General features: G+C 42.4%; 1 protein-coding gene across 1 annotated transcript; it reads left to right on the top strand.

The window, feature by feature from the left end:
• Positions 1–4,306: 4,306 nt before the first annotated feature.
• Positions 4,307–16,990, top strand: NPM2 (nucleophosmin/nucleoplasmin 2). The gene is made up of 9 exons (XM_089658761.1): positions 4,307–4,364; positions 6,508–6,593; positions 6,986–7,108; positions 7,185–7,278; positions 9,621–9,754; positions 14,221–14,249; positions 14,417–14,450; positions 16,079–16,133; positions 16,776–16,990. Exons 1-8 carry the CDS (start codon positions 4,307–4,309, stop codon positions 16,118–16,120), a joined length of 600 nt encoding a protein of 199 aa, XP_089514887.1. The 3' UTR covers positions 16,121–16,133; positions 16,776–16,990.
• Positions 16,991–21,736: the final 4,746 nt, after the last annotated feature.

The raw sequence follows: 21,736 nt of genomic DNA, 5'->3' as shown, positions 1-21,736 counted from the left end.
GGTGAGGCGGGCTTCGGAGAAGACCTTAGTGACCTCCCCGGTGGTAGTGAGGTCGAAGGAGTGGAGTGTTGAGGGGGCTTCAGTGTGAGGGATGTTAGGTGGGGTGGAGGTCTGAACAGTGGTGAGGCCAAGGGAGAGGTGTGTTGAAGGGGTTGCTGTGTGAGAGGAGATGGGTGGGGAGGAGGTCTGGGCAGCGGCGATATCCCTGCAAATTGTGTCAATCTTGTTTTTGAAGTGATTGGCAATCTCGAGGGCGGTGAGTGAGGTGCTGGGTGGAGGTGGGGGCAGAGAGGGTAGAGAGTTGAAGGTAGAGAAGAGCCGGCGAGGATTGGAGGAGAGGGTATTGATAAGAATCAGAAAGTAGGCTTGTTTGGCAGCATGGAGGGAGGAGGTGTAGGTGTGGAAGGCGGATTCATAGTGAGTGAACGCTAGTTGGGATCTGGTTTCGCGCCATAGTCGCTCCAGCGCACGACTGCATCACTTATCAAACAGATATAGCAAAGTTTTCATTCAGTTTGGATGTGGTTGTAGTATTTATGGTCTGAATAAATGACTCTTATTTAAAGCATGAAAAAAGTAATTGATTAGTAGTGGTGGTCATACACATGGATTTTTTTTTTTGTTCAGTGCAGGTTGCTCACACTATATAGTGCAGATGGACAAATTCCCCTGTTGGACTGGGGGGCCAAAGCTAAGACTCTATTACCTATTTTTAGGCTGGCCGTACATTATACAATTTTCTTGAAAATTTTGCTTTAGATTTACCAAAAACCATATAATATGAGGTCAAACCTAAACAACACTTTCAATTGTATCCAATCAGGCGGGCACTTGCACTAAATAGTTAAAGGTAAATATGAAGGAAATTGGGCAGAAATTGGACAAAAAATTGTAAGTAAATTGTATAGTGTATGGCCAGCCTTACTGCCCCTGACTGCAAGTGTAAACTAAGGCTGGCCATACATTATACAATTTTCTTGAGGTTTTTGGTTTAGATTTATCAAAAACCATATAATTTGAGGTCAAACCTAACAACACTTTCAATTGTATCAAATTAGGCCGGCCCTTGCACTACGTAGTTGAAGGTAAATCTAAAGGAAATTGGGCAGAAATTGTATAGTGTATGGCCAGCCTAAGTTTCAGGGCTGGTCCACTCCTGAATCATACAGGAACATGGTCCACATTCCTGTGCGATTCAGTGGGGTTTAATTTTTACCCTTTTCATTTGAATGGGCTGAAATCCCACTGGATCACACCAAAAGTAATGCATGCAGTACTTTTAAAAACGCACTGTTACCATATCGCATGGTAGTGTGGTACCATGTGATCTAGTGCAGGAATATGCTCTGCATTTGCGGTCTGAGCTTGGGGTGTCATTAGCAATACATTAACACTCACAGCAGATCGCACACCCAATGTGTTTTGAATGTGGTGCAGGATACGCACACTGCATTCTGTATGAACTGGCCCTAAAACTGATTTTTAACGTGTAACTCTGTAATTTGGACTGAATTCAAAATCAGAAAATGTGTGGTGAAAAACAGAAAGATATAATTTTCAATGAAACTTTATCTTAAAAATGGAAACAACATTGCAATTTAGATTTTATCTGTGCAATTGAACACGTTGTTTAAATGCTCTGTCCAGCTTATTCTGTAATGATCCCCAACAGCAGTGCTTGGGGGGGGGCACTTTGCTGTACTGAGCACAGGCTGATCCGGGGTTGTGGATCGGTTCACTGATAAATGGCTCTTTATCCAAATCCCAGTGCTAGAGAATCTCCCACACAAAGGGTTAAACATTTCATGGTCATCATTAATGTCAGGTGTAACACCTCCCTGATAAATAACCCTACAGCAGGGGTCTAGCTCTGCTCTTGTGTGACAGCTCTGGAAGAGTAGGTCTGCTGGGTAGGGATGGGTTAGCTGTGCATTCAGGTTACAATAGCTGGTGGGATGGCTGGTATTATGGGGGAACTACAGGTAGTTCATTTAGAGTATTTGTGTACCACTGGGTTTTATTTCTGTGTGACTGATGTCTTGGGAGTTGTGTTGGAGGGGAGGCTCTGTATTTAATATTTACTAAAGATAGCCTGATATCCAGTGAGTTAAAAATATTAAATGTGCTACTTTAGTACAGTGTGCATTAATAATGTAACTTAAACTTGTATTTAATATCTCCCTAATTATATAGTTGTGATTATGGACGTGTATCAATAAAGTGGTCAGACTGGTGCTACATGCAGCTAATGTTATAAAGGCTACCTTGGTGGGCTGGGAAGGCTTGGAGGTACTGGTGTGCACAGCAGGGATTTTCTTGGAGTGTTGCAGTGTAAAGTAAGGCAACACCTATGTAGGTACACTGATTGCAGTCCATATGACTGTGTAGCTAAACCTAGTTAAGCCATTGCACTAGAACTGGCATGATGGCAGATACCATTACAGCCCAATCAAGTTTATGGTGTATCAGTAATGAGACACAGGAAAAAAAACAAATTTGATTTAAAGTTCCATGCACGCTGGCTTTAGAAAGCTGCTTTTTGTGGTGTTTTGCCTGTAGAAGCAACTGTCCCTGCACATTAGGTGGTCTAGAAGCACTTCTGTTTTGCTATTTTGTGTAGATTTTTTTTTTTTCTGGTAGAAAATTAGTACAAAAACTGATATCTCCCCTATCACCTCTGTAACAGCAGTACAGGGAGAAGTTCCCTGTACTAATGTTCAATGAACTGCCATGGTGCTGTGATGGTTCATTGGGTCTTCCTGTCTGAAGTATCGGCTTGCCCATATGGCATGTATGAGCAGTCAGATACTGACAAGTCTGCAGGAGACCTGCAAGGCATGCGTGATCTGCTGACTGCTGGTACTCTGCTTTACAGGCTCCTACTACAACAAAATGCGCCCCTTTTTTTTTTTTTTTTTTTGGAAAGGTTAACTAATCCATTAAGTATAACTATGCTTTAATGCAGATACTACTTTAAATGTCCCTGACCCAGTCTTAAACTGGCCATATGCTATACAATCTCCTTTTACCAAAGCTATGCAATATGAGGACAAACTTGAACAATCCATTTAACTGTATCAAATTAGGCAGATCCCTGCAATATATAGTTGGATTGAAGACTGTACTGATGATTGTATAATGCATGGTCAATTTATAATCCCAGGTCCCTGATCCAAGGTGCTTGCTAAAGAAGCTGTATAGTTGCTTGTCAAAATCTCTTCCTCCAAACCAATGCATGCTGGCTGCACTCTATTTAATCTGACTTGGCCAGTATATAAAAATATAGTTGAAACTCTGAATCGGGCGAACCATTTGGTAACTCGGGCACTGCCTGAGGGCCTGGGGTCAGTAAGGGGCCCCATGAGATGCCCCTGGTACCTTTTTCATAGGCTTTTGAGTTTGGGCAAGGACACAGGGGCCCCATGAGTTGTCAGTCCGCCCCTGCCCTGAATCCTCTGTTGCAAAATTTCTTGTCCAAAAGTGGTATTTTTGTAGCATGGTTAGCCTCTGGATCCATATGTCTTGGCTATGACACTACTGAAATCTGCTACCTAATTGCATACTGTCCACCTGGGAGTTTTGGGTGTTCTTGGGTGTCCACATTTTCTGAATTGCAGCACCTTCTGTGTTTCACATTATAAAATACATAATCAATGAAGCACTCATAATGGCCAAAGAACATGTGCAGACAGGGCCATGGATAAGGGGGTACCACCTGTCATCCTGTACAGGCCAGCAGGGCCCAGGCAGCTAGGTGAATCCGATGTGGACAGGGAGGGTGATCTGCATGGTGGTGGTGGGGGGGGGGGATGAATTACTGGAACCGATCCCCTGTATGGCTCTCTGCAGGAGCCAAGATCTGGCTTCTATGCCTCTCCCTCCTGCAGAGAGCAATACAGGGGATCGGTTCCAGTAATTATCACCCTCCGTTTGCACCATATGCTTCCCTCTGCTGCCCAGGCCCTGCTGTGTCTCTACTCCCACAGTGCTGCCAGCATTCCTCCTCTCCTTTCCACCAGCAACTGCAAGAACACAATAGGATCCTTCAGGAAGGAGTGTGGGAAATGTCTGGTATGTCCCATTTACCAGCCCTTCCTTTCCTAAATGAACACAATGGGTGATCAGTACCAATCACTTACTGGGGGGGGGGGGCGGCTGCACCTGTCAGGTTGGCTGTATGGGGCCCTCTTGGTTCTAATAGCAGCTGTTTGCAGACCAAGAAATTCCAGCACCCCAAAGATTGTTAGTGGTTTTACAGCACCTGACCTATCAATTGTGTTGATGCTTTATTGTCAATTTCAGAAAGATGGATTCTACTGTCAGTAACGCCAGCAAGCTGGAGAAACCAGTGTCTCTCATATGGGGTAAGTGGAAGACTGATGCTGTTTCATGGAAGTAATGGGGGTAACCTTTCCAAAAAAATGGTTATGAAGTACACATTAATGGGCACTTGCCTTGCAGAAAGTATAGTTGGTCAGAACTGGCATATGGTAGTATAGCTATGCTGTAAAAATTAAAGTGGCAATGATATGGCAAGTTTTGAATGTGAACTTGAGATCTGCTGACTAATCCCAATGGGGGGGGTGACTTGCCATTGGGTGCAGTAGGTTTGTCTACAGGTGGCAGATACAGGGCACAATGCTGTGTTCCTGAAAAGTGGTTTGAGTGCGATATTTAATTCTGCTTCTTTGGCTTTTAACAGGCTTTGTACAATAGGTATGACACAAACTAAATTTTTTTTTTTTAATCTATCACAACAAAATATAATAAGTATATATTGGGATGCCAGTCAAGCTGGGGTTTGGATGCTTAAGCTGTAGTGAATCTCTATCTATCATACAAGGTTGTTCCACTGCAATTGCCCCTTAAATCTAATTGCACATTGGATATAAATGGTGATACCTGGAGTTCTGTAATCCATGTCATGGATTACATTTTTAGGATTTAATTATGCTAAAGCTTGCCATAGTCACCAGACTGGTCAGATTGCAAGCATAATATTTGATATAAAAGATTTCTATAGTGCAGTTTCTGCAGCTCTTTATATAATGCTATCTTGGCTTATTTGCCACTAATGGGAATACATGTTGCAAAGGACTCTTGTCAGGGCATGAAAAGGTAAAGGTGCAGCTTCACAAGAAATACAAAATCTCAGCACCAGCTTATGTAGTGACCTCTCAAAATGCATCTTCAAACAATGGTCTAGTGCAGTGTTTCTCAACTCCAGTCCTCATGGACCCCAACAGGTCATGTTTTCAGGATTTCCCTCAGATGAAACAGCTGTGGTAATTACTAAGGCAGTGAAACTGATCAAATCGCCTGTGCAAAATAATGGAGATCCTGAAAACATGACCTGTTGGGGGTCCATGAGGACTGGAGTTGAGAAACACTGGTCTAGTGGAAGTGTTCTTACATTTTAACACAGGCAGCCAAATAAGAAAACTAGGTACTGTACTAAGATATAGCATGAATTACCAAAAGCAAGAAAAGACCAACAATGGCCAAATAAAATAAAAAGGTAAATTGACTTATTTCCCCTTAAAGTTCTCACTTGTAAACCAGAAAAGTGAAGCTATCATATTTTAAAAAAAACATTATAAAGGTGTGTATTTTTGGATATGTCCTAGTTGTGTGCAACCATGACTGCAATCGGCAGTGCTGTCCAGCACATACACAGGTAATATTGGTGAACAGCTAGTAGATATAAAAAACACAAATGTAGTCCTGTATTCATTGGTACAACAGGAAATGTATCTGAATCTTGGAATCAGCTTCTTGCAGTGCCAGTACAGAAAAGCTCAGACTGTAGAAGTCCTTCAACCTTTGTCTTCACACTTTGGTTCCCTATGTGTCTGTCAAGTGTATTGGTGAGCTTTATCACTTGCCACTGACTACTGTCATGCTTGACCAAACCAGGCTACACAGTCAAGCCGCAACCCATTGCAAACCTGTCCATTTGTTTCCTAATTTGAATGCTAGTCTAGTGGCACTCTTGAGGCTACCAAATATTCACTAGGGCATTGCCTGATGGCATGTGTAAACTGGAGTATAGCCATGTTAACCTTTTTGAAATGCAAGATCAGCAGATGTTTTCTGGAACTAGACCTCTCAAAATTTAAATTTTCTGAAATAAAAGATGCTTTGTTTTCCTCTGTCCCTGAATGATTGAGGTGTGCTGTCTGTCACTCTGCAGTTACACCCAGAAGTCTGATGAACTTCAGCTACTTGCTGTGGCTTGGGGAAACAGGAACCCAGCCTGTATATGCAATGAGCAAATGACTCGGCCTTCTAAATATAAGGTTTTTAAAGGCTTGGACACCTGGTCTGATCTTAAAACTGTATAAATATACACAAGGACAATTGGATGTGGATGATCCTAGTTTAACTCTGTAGACTATTTTTCTTAAGCTGACAAAATGTAAAATTTATTCACAGCCATAGCAATGTTCTGTGTAGAATGGCCTAAACTTGCAGCTTCTGTTTGTAACTTGTGTCTGGCTAATGCAGGGTGTGAGCTGAACGAACAGAACAAGACCTTTGTATTTAAAGTGTCAGATGAAGACAAAAGTGAGCATCAGTTGGCGTTAAGGACAGTGAGTATTGCTTTAGCCTTGTACAGTCTACCACCTTGTAGCATGTCAATCTGGTAGCATGTCAATCTGGTAGCATGTCAATCTGGTAGCATGTTGCAGTTTTTTGATAAATTCTTATGTATGCTCAGCTTTTTGGCATCTGTTACAAGAAATCTTCTCTTTTTTTTTTTTTTTCCCAAATTAAAGTCCTAATTAACAAGCTACTGATCTATTGAACTATGGTAGTTTTTTTTACTACAGCCCTTCCAACTGTCAGTTTGGTCCATGCAAATGGAGGCCTGACCTAGGGTAGTTGTAAAGCTGATTTTCTGAATGTGCATTTGTGTTAAACTGCCCCCCCATCATTGCTTTTGTTTTCTAGCCTAGAGCCTCACTGTGTTTGTATTGTCTAGGTATGTCTTGGAAATAATGCAAAGGATGAGTTTCACATAGTAGAAATAGTCCCTCAAGAGGTAGAAGGAAGTGAGACAAAACCTGTTCCTATTGCTACACTAAAGCCATCTATCCTACCAATGGTGAGCTTCCACTGAAACTGAAAAATGTTCCATGATGTTGGTGGGGATGTTGAACCAATTTCCTGTCACTTTGCAGGCTACCATGGTGGGCATTGAGTTGACTCCTCCAGTCACATTCCAGCTGAAGTCTGGATCTGGGCCAGTGTATATTAGTGGTCAGCATGTTGCACGTGAGTAATGATCTGCAAGTTGCATGTTAAATTGTGCAAACAAGCTAGGCAGATGCCAAAGGGATGTGTATACAAGATCTGAATTGGTTTAGTTTTTCATAACTGGGAATAACATGGTTACCAACAAGTGAGACGAGGCTTGCCAAACTTGGGAGGTGACAGACCAGGTGGTTCCCTACTGAAGTCATGGCAATGATGTACACAGGGCTGGTGCTAGACTTTTGTCTATTGACTATTAAATTAACAACTTAAAACTGCTAAATTTCGTAGTCTGCAGAATAAAAAGCCACCAGCACAGATATCGACAAAATCACTGTCGCAGACGGACTATCTGTGGCTGGCAGTAGGGTGAGTGGATCCATCATCCTCTACTCGCTGCAACTGACAGATCCCAGGCTGGAATTCCCCAGGAAATGGGAGGAGATAAAATGCTGTGCCTGCAGGCAGCCCAGCCCACACACCTGAACTGAGCGATCCCACATAGTGACAGATCTTACCCAGGTCAGCAGGCACTAGAAGAGCAGGCTGAGTGATCATGTCATCACTCACTGGCACATTGGACATGTGGTGGATGGCTGGCTGGGTCACTCCAATGCAAGACATCAGTCAGACATTACCTTCCTCCACAAGCTCTGCGTCTGAATGGGAAGAGAAGGGCTGGAACTCCAGTGATCAGCAGCTGCCAGCCAGCTTGCAGTAAGGAGCTGAGTCTGAGAGGAATACCGGAAGAAGCAGCAGATTAGCTGTTACACTGGCCTCAGACAAACGGCATCTTCCGCTGTCCTTTCTTTTCCGGCTCGGCTGAAGGATCAGTCATGACATGGTGGAATCCCAGTGCTGTGCTGTGCCCTTAGGTGGCAGTGTGCCCTAGGCAGCTGCCTACTTTGCCTAGTGGAAGCACCGGCCCTGGATGTACAGCCACAGTAGACTAAGCAGCTAGGTGTGGAGTAATTAACCAGGCATTCAATGTTTTACCAGAGTTTGAATTGACTTCATTTGGGTACCTTTCAGGGCAATAGAACTATTGATGATACAACCCATTTTGATATCTTAATTAATCAATCTGATTTGCAATGGCTGCTTAAAGGAACATGCTTTGCTTCTACAATATGCAAAGAACATAAAGTAGAAATGGACATTGAAGAATTTTCCTTGTATAAGATGTGAAAAGTAATGCCTAGAGTTTTCATGGTCAGGATGTAGGCTCCCATTGCCCTGACCCAAAGCAGGATGCAAATTGGGTGCTCTGACTTTACTTGCTACATACTTGTTTTGGGTCTGACGCAAAAGCCAAAGGTAGCTGGGTAACTGGCATTGTCAGAACGTCTGCAATGGGTGTACATTCATGGAAAGTTTTTTTGCTTGATTAGGGTAAATGCATGATTACCTGTATTGAGTTGTCACAAGAAGTTATGCTGTAGCTTCTGTAAGCAGATGCACTTGGGTTGATTTTAAGAGGGAGAGAAATTGGGGTGGGTCAGAATATAACTGAGGGCCAGTGCTGTATGACTGGTTTGGTAGTGATTTCAGAACAGAAGCCTCTACTTAAATGCCTGCATAATGCCAAAACGCACTTTCCTGTTTGTTAAAAATGTGGAAGAAGCAAACCTGGTAGACTAAATTGCAGCAGTAGGTTGGGCATACAACTGACAAACTTTTTAGGGCTCGTTCACACTTGACTGTTTTACTAACATTTGCCAAATGCCCCTATAGCGTTTCGCAAGTGTTGGTCCAGCATTTGCGGAGTGTTTAATGCCCGGCAAACGCCGCATGCGTGGTTTAGCAGCGGTTGCTAGGCGTTTGCCAAGTGTTAACACCACACAAACTCCTATAATGAAGTTTAAACGGTGTTACCGCTCCGCAAACGCCCCGCAACCACCGGCTGGGCATTTGCAGAGCGGCACCATAGACTAGAATAGGAGGCTTCAACGCCTCCAGACTAGACCAGAGGCGTCCATTTTGCCGCGGCGCTAACGCTCCCGTTAGAACAGCACCATGTGCTGCAATGTGCAGAATTGTCTGAGGCGTTTGGGAAGCGGTAAAAACGCTTCCCAAACGCCTCTGCCGCCTGCACACAACGCTAGTGTGAACATAGCCTTAAAGTGGTTTTCTGCATCAGGAAACTAAATGTGTGGCTGTCATTGTGTACCACCCAGAAATACTATTTTCCTGGCTATCCTCTGGCTTTAACAGTTATCTTCTTTTTGAAAAGACCTCAAATAAAAGTTGGTACTAACAATCTGCATACCTGGCACTAATGCTATTGCATCAGCATGACAGGCAACTTAACATTTTCATAGGTGACTAGGTACGCCAGAGAAATGACTATTTGTACCTTTTAGTGGAAGCTGACTACTCCTGGGCAGAGGAAGAAGGTGAGGAGGAGGTGGAGGAGGAAGAAGAGGACGAAGATATAGAATCTCCTCCAAAAGCTGTAAAGAGGCCAGCAGCTTCCAAAAAGGCAGGACAGGCAAAGGTATGTGGTCGTTTTTTGTTTGTTTGATTTTTCTCTTTTTTCCCTCCTTTTTTTTTTTTTTTTCTTTTTTCCCCTTCTTAGAGAAAGCAGATTGGCCTTCATTGCTGCACAAGCAATGTAGCCCATTCGCACCAATGGATTTTTTTTGCAGCATATAAATGGACTCCATTGTAAGTGAAGACAGCAGCATAAAGAGCCTTATTTTTTTCAACTGAAAACTTCAAAATATTTGCAAAATCTTATTCCCTCCTTATCCTTGCACGCAAGCTCTGTGAATTAAGTCTATGGTGTTCAGTTTATTTTACCTGAATCAAGCTGAACTTGACTAGTAGGGCCCAAACAGTTCCACATCTCGCCTGAAGAAACAAAATGGTTTAGCAGTAAGATTAATTTAAGGATAGTTGTGGCAAAGATAATAAGCACTGGTCTGTATTGGTACTAGTTCAGCTGAATTGCTTGGTATTGGGGTGATGGATTTGATCCTACAATTAAACCTAAGGTAGCAATAGTGCAGATCCCTTCTTGCAAGTGCCCCTGTAGGGCTTCAAATTTATCCTGTGGAGCACCTTGGATCCTAAGCTAACTGTACATATGAGTATGGACTCACAGGAACATCTTGGATTCTAAAGGTTCTTTGTTTTACAAAAGTTATACTTGCTGTGTGCAGTGGTTTTGCAGAGATCAGCTTGAATCATCCCTCTTGAGTCCCTTGCAGGCTCTCCTGGCTCCTATTTCCTGTTAGGTGCCCCCACAGCAAGCAGCTTGCTATGGGGGCACCTGCTCTGTCCATTCACACCTGGAGCTGTGGGTTGGCCCCACCCTCACCTCACTGGCTGAGATTGACATCAGCATGAGCCAATGGCACCTGCTGCCCTCCAATGAGGAGTCAGACCCAGTCATTCACATTGCTGGATAACAATGCAGCTTGGGTAAGCAATGAGGGTGCTGGGGGAGCTGCTGCACACGGGTGTGGGGTTTTTTTCTTTTCCCCCATGCTTGGAATGCATGAAGGTAAAAAAAACTTTTAGCCTTTACAACCACTTTATGTGCCACCCATTCACTGTGCTAACCTTGTATAGCTGTATCTTCCCATCTAGTTGATCTAGAACAGGGCTGATCAACCCTCTGATGTGGCACTTGACCTCCAACTGAATGTGGGAGTTTTGGTGTGCTTTCAGAAAGCATTGTGCTGCACCCACAGTGCAGGTAAACCAGAGCATCAGTGTGAAAACAGTCTTATAGGGAGCTCAGGACAGTGAGGGCTTGTTTACATTTGTATTTTTTTTTTTTTTTTTTTTTTTGGGGGGGGGGGGGGGGGGGGTGGCAGGTGGTTTTTACCACACCTCCTCAGCCACTGGTTTAGTGGGTTGCAATGGCTACCTCACCCCTTGGCCCAGGGGGCCCGTGCAACCTCCCAATCACATTCTGTTTCACACTTGGACTGCAGGGGTGGCATATACAGAAACTGATTCAACCCCCCCCCCCCCCCCCCCCCCCCCCCCCCCGTTGAAAGCCAGCTGCTTTTCTCCCTCCCACTAGCATTCACTGGCTGTGGGGGGGGGGAGGTTGGAATGGTCATTATGCTATTCCAAAAAACCCAGCTCTGAACAATTTCACTGACACACGATCAGTTAACATGCTTAAGTGGCACTCACTCAAGTTTGAACAAAATATTAAAGTAAGGTATGGCGCTACATACATGCTAAACAAACAATATTCCAGCTGTAATCTAAACCTATGAAAACAGTGTTAAAGATCAGTCCCACACCAGATTATGGATCTGTGTAATCTAGTGCCCAATGGGTTGCTTCATGCAAATTCTCTGTGCTCCACCATATGCCAATACATTACTCGCCAACCATCCATGACCTCTTGATTAAAAGGTCTAATGTGCTTTGTGTCCCTAAGGCATTGGCACATCAGTGGATAGCAATAGTCTCCCAATTTACTCAATCATCAATCATAAATCAGAAGATTTGTCAGTGTTGTAAAAATAGATAAAACCAACAAGAGTAAACTCACATTAGTTGGTGCCCAATCCTTGGTATTCGCTCTATACCTTCCTGAAGATGCCAGATTGGCAAAACGTGTAGAGGCAGTGTTTTATCCAGCCACTTCCGGGTCTGTTGACGTCGCATCTGCTTCCGGTCAATAGAACGCACGCTGACTCTATTGCATGAGTGGCAATGGCAGTCTAGAGCTGAGTTTTTGTGCCAAGGATTGGGCACAAGCTGTGAGTGTACTTTTGTTGGTTTTATCTGTTTACAATAAACATACTACACTATGAGGAGTCTCCCATTCTGACTTATGATCTTGGATTATGGGGAAAACTGGGAGAATATTGAGGCTATCTAAGTTCCAAAGCCTTGGACACAAAGCGCATTACCTCTTTTAATCAAGAGGTCATGGATGGTTGGTGAGTGCAATGTATTAGCATGTGGTGGAGCACATTTGCATGAAGCAACTTGCTGGGCACTAGAAGATTATGCATGGTTTCTGATCCACAATCTGGTGTTGGACTTGATTTGGGCTTGCTGATCTTAACACTTTTTGTATGTATATTAAAGCCAGAATATTTTAGTGTGTATATGTAGTGTCATAAAAAAAAGCACCACTGGTCTAGAACAAGCTACAGAATCCAGCTTGATCCAGCAGGGAAAAATCTTACAATATCTTGCTCCCCACATTATGAGCTAAGCCTTTCTCTTCCAATTCCAAAGTGTCTTTGACTTGTAACATTCCACAGCTTACTTCAGGAACTGCGTTTTTTTGTTTTCTCCCCTTTGACAATGTAGCAAGCTTCCTCCTAGACCAGTGGTATCCAAACTGTGGCCCTTAGCTTGACTGTCTGGCCCTTGGGACACTATTCCTGGAAATGACACAAATGAGGCACCATTCCTTGCACTGACCCAATCAATGGGGTACTATTCCTCCTGCTAAGACCAATGAAGGGGCACTACGCCTCCCACTGACATTTTAGATGGGGCACTATGCCTCCCATTGATGCCAACAATGGGGCACTGTTCCTTCTGCTAAAACCAATAATGGGGCAGTATTTCATCCCACTGATGCCAAGACATTTCCTACATGGGGAACAGTGGCCCATTGTTATCAGTGGGAGGCATAGTGCCCCATCTAGTCAGTGGGAGTAGTGCCCCCATCATTGGTTTTGGCAGGAGGAATAGTGCCCCATTGATTGGATCAGTGCAAGGAATGGCAACAGTCCAGCCCACCTAAATCCTGAAGGACCGTAAACTAACCCCTTGTTTAAAAAGTTTGGAGACCCCTGTCCTAGACAATGTATGTCTTTCTGTTAGTGATTGGCACAAATGTTGCCTATTTTGCACTCTTGAACCAGCAGAGGGGGCATTGGGTTGCTTCTTTTGAGTCTATGTACAACCTGAAGAAAAATCTTTGTTTATAAATTGTTGCTTTTAAGCCATCAAGTTGCTTTACAAAATAAGTGGGTTACCCATCTCTTATGGCTCATTTTTTTTAAATCTTCAAATGGGCCCCAGGCATTGCAGGGCTGCTTTGGCAAACCCATGGCCAGTATCCTGTACTATTTTGTTTAAAACAAACTGTTCCTACGTGGTAAAACATTTTGGGTTTTCCCTTAAATCTGGAATTGAACAGAAGTCTAGGCCCCATATATCTACAGGGATTTGTTTTGTTTTTACAACTGGTACTGTCTGCAGAAAATGAACCTGACCCAAAATATTGAAGGTCAAAAATAACCCGAGCATTAAGTGTAAAATGCAGAAATGGTTCTTTATAAAGGAGTGACCTGGGTAGGGATGAAAGAACCCTACAATGTATTGTCTGGCTAAAGGTGTCTTGGATGGCAGCCCATTAGTCAGTTGCCATGGGTAAAACTTTGCTGGTGGCAAGCAACCCTCTGAGCAGGGAGGATCATTGCTAGTGATTTGGAGTCACTGGTTGGGACTTTGAATGGGGAGTAGATGTTCTCTCATCTAGTGAATATAAGGTTTTCCTACTTCCGGCACAAATGTCTTGCTTGGTGACAAACCAGCCAATGGGACAAATGGCGCTTTTTTTTTTTTTTTTTTTTTTTTTGTGGGGGGAGGGATCCTCACCAGTGTCCAAATTGATCTGTACTATTTACATAGATGAGATCCTACAGGTAGAACATGCTCTAAACATTTTTGCATACAGACTCTAGGATATTTGGCTTGACTGGCTAACCATTCATGGCCTATTTTTCTCAGCCAATACTTTCCTTTGTTTGGCATTGCACCACTGGTCTAAGTTCTTCTCCCACCTCCTCTTGGCATGGACCCCAACATCTGAGCGTTGGCATGTGACAGAAAATTGTGAACTAAATCTGGTCCTTGTAAATGTAACCAAACATCTGCTATGCCAGTTATGAGATGTATTCACTACAAGTGATCTTGGAATAGCTCTTCTGGTGTTTTAACAATTGGTAATTAGTGTCTTTATCCTAGAAGAAGAAAATTGAAAAAGATGAAGATGAGTAAGTATTAACCTGAGGTGCTGGGTGTATGATTGATTGGGTTTTAGAATTCTGCACATTTTCTGGGATACTTTGAGGCTTCATTTCACACTGTTTCCCCTGTATCTGGATGCTTGTATTCCTATTTTTACTTTATTTTGCTAAGTAATCCTAAATCTCCTATACAGAAGTTCTGAAGAGGAAGACAGTCCTGTCAAAAAGGTATGTTTCCTTAAGTGTCTACTTGTATCTTCTACTGATGTTTAGAAGGGTTAAAACCTGCCATACTAGTGCAGCTTAAAGCAGAACTCCATGTAAATTATTTTCCCATGCAGTGGGGCTGTGCCCACACTGCATGGGAAAACTGCTTTTGTCCTGGGGTTTAGGGAAGAGCTATACTTGCCCTGTCCTCTGCGGAAAACCACACACCCCACATCCATCAGTAAACTGGTTATGTTAGAAACGGTCAATTCACAATACCACTGGCTTGGGGGGGGGGGGCAGGGGCAAAGCAGCAGGGATAGGTCTTGTGCTTCATAGATGGGTGGGTTCGGTAAGTATATCATCACTTATCACCCCCTAGACACAGTCAGTTGACACACAGTGCAGGCAGATCACTGCATGGTTCAAAACATTTTTTGGCCAGATTTCTGCTTTAACTGAGGCAGTGCTAGAACAAGGTCTTGGCACCCTAGGTGATGAAGCCAAAATGAAACGTGAATGAGTGTTTACCTTCACTGTTTGTTTCTGCTACAAAATGCTATCTAGAAGTCCTCTTGCACACTGGACATTTTTACAGCTGCTGTTTTTGGCACTTGATTTTTCTACAGCCAGTAAACTCCCCAGCATGTTATCCTATTTGCACATATACTGTAATCAGTTTTTTGGCAGGGGCGTTTTTTAACTGGAAAGAGAACCCAGAACTAGTGGGTTTCTGGAGGAGCTCTTTTTGGCTGTACAAATGCTCTAAGGCTCCATGCACACTGGGCCTTTTGAGAACACTGGTAACATTAGCTGTTAAAAAACATGACTGAGGGGCTTTAGCATTTGGTGGCATTTTGCCATGTTTTACAGCTAAACTCCTCTAGAAACCCAATAGTCCTGGGGGGGGGGGTTTCTAGCCAAAAAAAATTGATTAGTCTGTGTGCATGGACACATAGGATAACATGCTGGGGAATTTATTGGCTGTAGAGAAACATCAAAAGCCGAAAACATCAGGTGTGCATGAGGACTAACACTGAAATGCGTTTTGGACTTTTTTGGTGTGAAAAAAAACATGAGAATGCTGAAACTCATGTTTTTAAATGTGACTTGACACAGCTAATGTTACCAGTGTTAAACACCCAGTGTGCATGGAGCCTGATAGTTTTAAGTTTCCTGTGTGCTATGCCTCTGCTACACTGGAATCTAGAGAATTGCTGACCCTGCCCAGTTCTACAGTGCTTTTCCCTGATGGAGGAGAAATTGTTCCTAATCCTTGTTCCTAATCCTGTCAATGACTATGTTCCTGCAACACTGTCTATGACGAAGACAAGTGTTACTGGCAGGATCACCAGATGAAGAAAACACAAATGCCGCAATACCTCTAAGGACTGGTAAACTAAAGTGTCAACATTTTTAAATGATTTCCAATTTAGATTATTGGATCTAATGCAAACAAATTTGTAAACTTTTAGACCTGGTACTAGAACATTTACCTTTATTCAGTCCGAATAGTAATGAGTTTTATTATAGTGTGAATTTTACATACACCCTAGCCAAAAAATCTAGGCAATCTTGATTGGTATTATGAAATACAGGCTGGTGAAAAGGTACTAGTTTAGGATTTTAATTTTGTTTCTTTCCCCCAGGGCAAAGGAGCAGGGAGAGGAAGGAAGCCCACGAAGAAATGAGTACTGATATAAGGTAAAGCATGTAGAGAAGGAAGACAGCACTCAGGATTGAGAAGGTGGCATTTGAATGATTGACTTACTCCAAAACCATTATTTAATAGCTAGTGCAAGGACCTGGGGATTTTTAAAAGTGTGCTCAAGGACTGAAAGGCTACAATAGGATGAACTGTTAAACGTGACGGTCATTTTACCATAGTTGGGTCTGTTTAATAAATGTTTACTGTGCCTGTTCTACATGTGGCCACCTTTGCAGCCCATTGGCTTAATGAATATTTAAATAGTTTATTGCTTGCATGATTTTTGTTTTATGGCACTTTCTCTGGGGTTAAATATCATATTGGCTTTTACTGTAACTTCTGATTTTTACTATAATTTCCTAGTGCCATAATCAACTACCAAGTAGATGCAGCCCTCAATGCTGCCCCTTCAAGATTTAGTTATCTGCAATTGGCCTGCTGTTTTATGAAAGTCTGGTATGTTTGTTGCAGAAGCAAGATTAAAAGGAATAGTTAAATGTTAGAGAATTGAGACTGAATATGATCAGAGATCCCGTGTTGGATGGACTTGTGTAGTGTGTTTTTTTTTTTTTTTTTTTTTTTTTTTTTTTTTGTCCCCCCCGAATAACTTAATTTGTAAACTAAGGTTCTCTTTACAGGTGCTACCAGTCTTTGTATTGTCTCCTCCAGTCTCTATTTAATTGTTCAAATCCATACTCCTCCTATTCTTCACTGCCTGCCACATTGTGGACTACCTACAAGCAATTAGAGGAGACCTGCCCAGCCTAAGATCAGTCTAGTATCTCTGTATTTGGTCAGGTTTTTTGGAAACTCATTCTGTATCATGTAAATTAAAACTTTCTGTAGGAATTGAGCTTTGGCATTTTTTTCTACCTTTCTATTGACTGCTGTTCTGTAGATCATAAAATTGACATGGTGCAGTATTCAAACTTGGTTTGGTAGGACAGGCCACTTTGTTTTATGGCATTCAAAGCTTTAATGGGACTTTGAAGACTGCATATTTTCCTTAAGTGTTGGTTGCAGATTGTAGGTGTTCGGGGTTTTTTTTCCTTTGTTTTCAAAGTTTTTAAAACTACAAAACATTGACCATGAGCAGATCACCATTCAAGTATAACAAATACAAGAGGTAGCAAAGCCAGAACTGCTAGGACTGACTTCTGGTATTTTTGAAAGTACAAACTAGTATCCAATCATAGCATACAACATACACCATGACTAGGCTTGCAAAAACTTGTCTGAGGAAAACTGACACATATTAATGACACTGCTGAGACTGGTATGGCTCACAACAGAAAAGGGTGTACAATAAACAAATGGCAGTATTGCCAATGTCTGAAGGATCATAATAATTATGTGACAGTGTCACACATATGGGGGGGGTAAGAGTGCAGTCACCCCTCTCCCGGAAAGGGACTAAAAGCTTCACTGGGAGTTGAGCTTCTCATTGAGGTATGCATCAGTGTAAACTGGTTCCAGGGTCTCCAGGTTTAGTGCAAGACTCTTCCTTGTTATGCAGTGTGGCTGTAAGGTCCACGTATCCCTGAGGTCATTGACCCTAGCAAACCAGAGTCTTTGTAGGAGGGTCAGCACTCCACCAACAAATTGGGATGCTGGCCTTGGCCGCATTAAAGAGTGGAATTGTCAGGGAAGTGTTTAACTTTTCTTCCTGGGCTTTTGACCCATTAATGTTTACTTCCCATATAGAGCATGTATTAAGTAAGCCCAGTCATTTGGAAGAGCAATGAATCTTAAATGTAACTACTTTTACACCACACTGAAAACCGCATGCGTTTGGTAGCATATGATGGAAAGTGATTCAATATCAATGGCACTGCTGCTTGTGCATTGCCACAAAATGAGAATAACCAGTCTAATGAGGGAGGTTCATTAAACTTGCTGCTGGGGTAAGATTTCAATCCCCTATGCTAAGGAAGTAATAGAAGCTTGGAGGGAGGAATGTTTTATGTGCAGTAAAGTTGAAGACTGAAACTGCTTGGGTTTGATCCTTGCCTAAGTATACAGCATGTAATGGTTTTAATGTTGAGTAGACAGGAAGCCTTGCATTGATAGTATTGCCATTTCCATACAGATGCCTTGGACTATCAAGCTTTGTTTTTTTTCCATGTGATCCTGATTCCTGGGGGTGTGGGCAGATTAAAGGGTTGGCTAATGTCAAATGGGCAGAGTGGGTCTAGCTGGGCTAAGCAACCCACACATCATGGCACAGCATCTGGCAGTGATTTGGCATGGGGAGCAGGACACTGGACACCTTCTCCTCCAATCCTTCAGCAGGTTATCACAGGTCAAATCCATTCCCATGTAGGGAGTGGGGACATGCAAGCCTGGATAACAGCTCCTGTGTGTCACTCCTGTGGGGGGAGGCAGCACTGCCCCCCTCAAATGCTGCCCTAGGCAAATGCTGTTTACCTTGTGGCAAATATACACCCCTGCCAGCACCTGTGCTATAATTGCAATATTGTAGCAACTATTCCAATTTGGCAACAAAGTGCATTTGCAATGCTCTGGCATATAAGGTAGCAGCTTATAACAAGTGTCTGTAATCTATATACTCCATCCTAGCACATGCTTGTAATAGGATCTCTATCTGGGAATACGCTATAATGCTTAGTTCTTCATCCATGCTCTCTTCAGCTTTCCCCCAATGCAGGCCCTGATGCCAATGACCCTGAGCACACAGTAAAAATTTACCACACAGTGGTTGAAGGATAAAAAGGTGACTAGCCTTGCATGGCCTAGTCAGAGCCCAAGCTTAAACTCCACTGAATCTGTGGAATGACTGCAGTCCACAACTGGTCACCCTCAAACTTTTCTGGACTTGGAGTTCTGCAAATATTGTAAAGTTGGTAGAGATATCCCAACAGACTAAAGGCTGGAATTTTAAAGCAAAAGGTGGTTCAACAAAACACTGACACAAGGGGGTGATACTTTTTCCAACTTGTTGATTGTGGTCAGGGTTTTTTAAATATATAATGTTCTGACATGTTAATGTAATCACAGCTAAATAAAACATCTGGCTTTATTTCAAGCTGCAAAGCAGAAAAGTGATCATTTTAAAGGGGGTGATTCTTTTCTATAGCTACTGTAGTCAGAGGAAATTTTAAAGTGTAATCAATATACACAGCAGCATCCATACACTATATATTGTATAGTCATATCAGTTCTTGCCCTCAAGGAGCTTACAACCTAAGGCTGACCATACACTATACAATTTTTTTTTTTCTGTCCAATTTCTTTTAGATTTACCTTTCAACTATGTAGTGCAAGAGCCTGCCTAATTGGATACAATTGAAAGTGTTGCTAGTTTTGACTTCCTCTTATATGGTTTTTGGTAAATCTAAACCAAAAATCTCAAGAGAATTGTATAATGTATGGCCAGCCTTACTCATATTCTTACATACATATACTAGGGCCAATTTAGACAGGAACCAATTAACCTACCAGCATTTTTGGCATATATTGGGTATGTTTATGTTTTTGTTGCACAATAAAGTGGAGCAATGGGAAAAATGAAAATAACATATGAAACTTAGAACATAAATACTAATGCAGTAATAATTAGGTTTTAATTGTAGTCATTTGGCACAGACAGACTCCAGAAGTGTCTTCTACCTCATAACCAAAGGCTAGGCATATTTTCCTCTGGCTGATCACCAATAATGGACATTTTCTCCCCCCCCCCCCCCATTAACCAGCACCCCTGGCCATTTTTCATGGTTAAATACATTACTATACCTCTAATCATCCACCTCTATCTGTCATCTGTTCTATGATAAAGCATATACATGTACTCAAATACAGTGTGATGGCTCTATATTCTTTATTGCATTACTCTGCTCAATCCACTTCACAACATAGCTGTAAGCAAGAGGTGGTTGTAATTCTTTTTGCATTTCATTGTCTACTTCATTAGGATAACTGAGGTAATTAAATTGTAGAGGATCATGGAATCATAACAAATATATATAGCCTGATGTACAAAACCTATTTAAAAAAAAGAGCTGGCATGCTGTATATTTATGATTAATATAGAACATTGGCAGGTACAGGTGAATAGTGCTTTATCTTGTACTCCCAGATATAAAGTGGTTGTAAATCTCACATGAATAATGAACAAAGCAAATCCAAATATAGTGTGTATTTGTCTCAAGAGCACTAAGGGGGAGATTTACTAAAAGTGGTGCACACAGAATTTGGTGCATGGTAGCCAATCAGTTTCTAACTTCAGCTTGTTAAATTAGGCTTTGACATTAAAACCTAGGAGCAGATTGGTTACTATGTACAGGTGCACCAGATTCTGTGCATGCCACTTTTAGGCATTTCTGTATGCTGCCTTGTTACTTTTATCTGCATGAGTTACATCTGACAGGTTTTCCTGACCGCAAGAGAAAAAGGTGATTGAGAGGGAGCTCCAGTACACAACTGCCGATTGACAGCTCTTTCTGTGTGCTGTATGGAGGAGGGTGTTTCTTTCCTCCAATCAGCTGTCAGAGCTTTTCTCACTGAGCTCTGCAACGTGTAATTTCAGCTCCCTGCCCCCAGGTTTCTGAAGGCTCAGACAAGCTTTATAAATCCTTGACTTTGGATGGAAAGAAGAGAATACTACAGATGAACAAGTGCAACTATGTAGGAGGTTTTGTTTCATCACTGTGTATCACCTGAGGCCAATCATTGCAGTGGGTATATGTAAGGGTTTTCAACCACTTTAAGGGCTTGGTCATACATACGTGCATGGAAACTGACACGCAGATTTCACTTGAAGAGACATCAGTTTTCATACGTACGGCAGAGTTTTTTTTTTATATAAACTATATTGCCAAAAGTATTGGGATGCCCATCCAAATCACTGGATTCAGGTGTTCCAATCACCTCCATATCCACAGGTACATAATATCAAGCACCTAGGCATGCAGGGTGCTTCTGCAAACATTTGTGAAATAATGGGTTGCTCTCAATGAATTCGAGTGTGGTACTGTGATCAGTTGCTGCCTGTGCAATAGGTCCATCTGTGAAATTTCCTTGCTACTAAATATTCCATGGTCAACTGTTAGTGGTATTATAACAAAGTGGAAGCAACTGGGAACAACAGCAACTCAGCCACAAGGTAGTAGGCCACGTAAAATGTCAGTGCATGCTGAAGTGCAGAGGGCACCAACTATCTGCAGAGTCCATAGCTAAAGACCTCCAAACTTTGTGTGGCCTTCAGATTAGCACAACACCAGTGTGCAGAGAGCTTCATGCAAAGGGTTTCCATGGCTGAGCAGATGCATTTAAGCTTTATATCACAAAGTGCAATGCAAAGCGTCGGATGGAGTGGTGTAAACTGGACTCTAGAGCAGTGGAGATGTGTTCTCTGGAGTGACAAATCACGCTTCTCTGTCTGGCAATCTGATGGATGTGTCTTGGTTTGGCAGTTGCCAGGAGAATGGTAGTTACCTGACTGCATTGTGCCAAGTGTAAAGTTTGGTGGAGGGGGGATTATGGTGTGGGGTTGTTTTTCAGGGTTTGGGCTTGGCCCCTTAGTTTCAGTGAAGGGAACTCTTAAGACATCAGCATACCAAGAAATTTTGGACAATTACAT

This window comes from Staurois parvus, unplaced genomic scaffold (genome assembly GCF_062004578.1).
Source record: "Staurois parvus isolate SC_StPar_1 unplaced genomic scaffold, SC_StPar_1.0 ptg001090l, whole genome shotgun sequence".
Classification (NCBI taxonomy): Eukaryota; Metazoa; Chordata; class Amphibia; order Anura; family Ranidae; genus Staurois; species Staurois parvus.
This window is presented reverse-complemented; position numbering and strand designations above follow the sequence as displayed.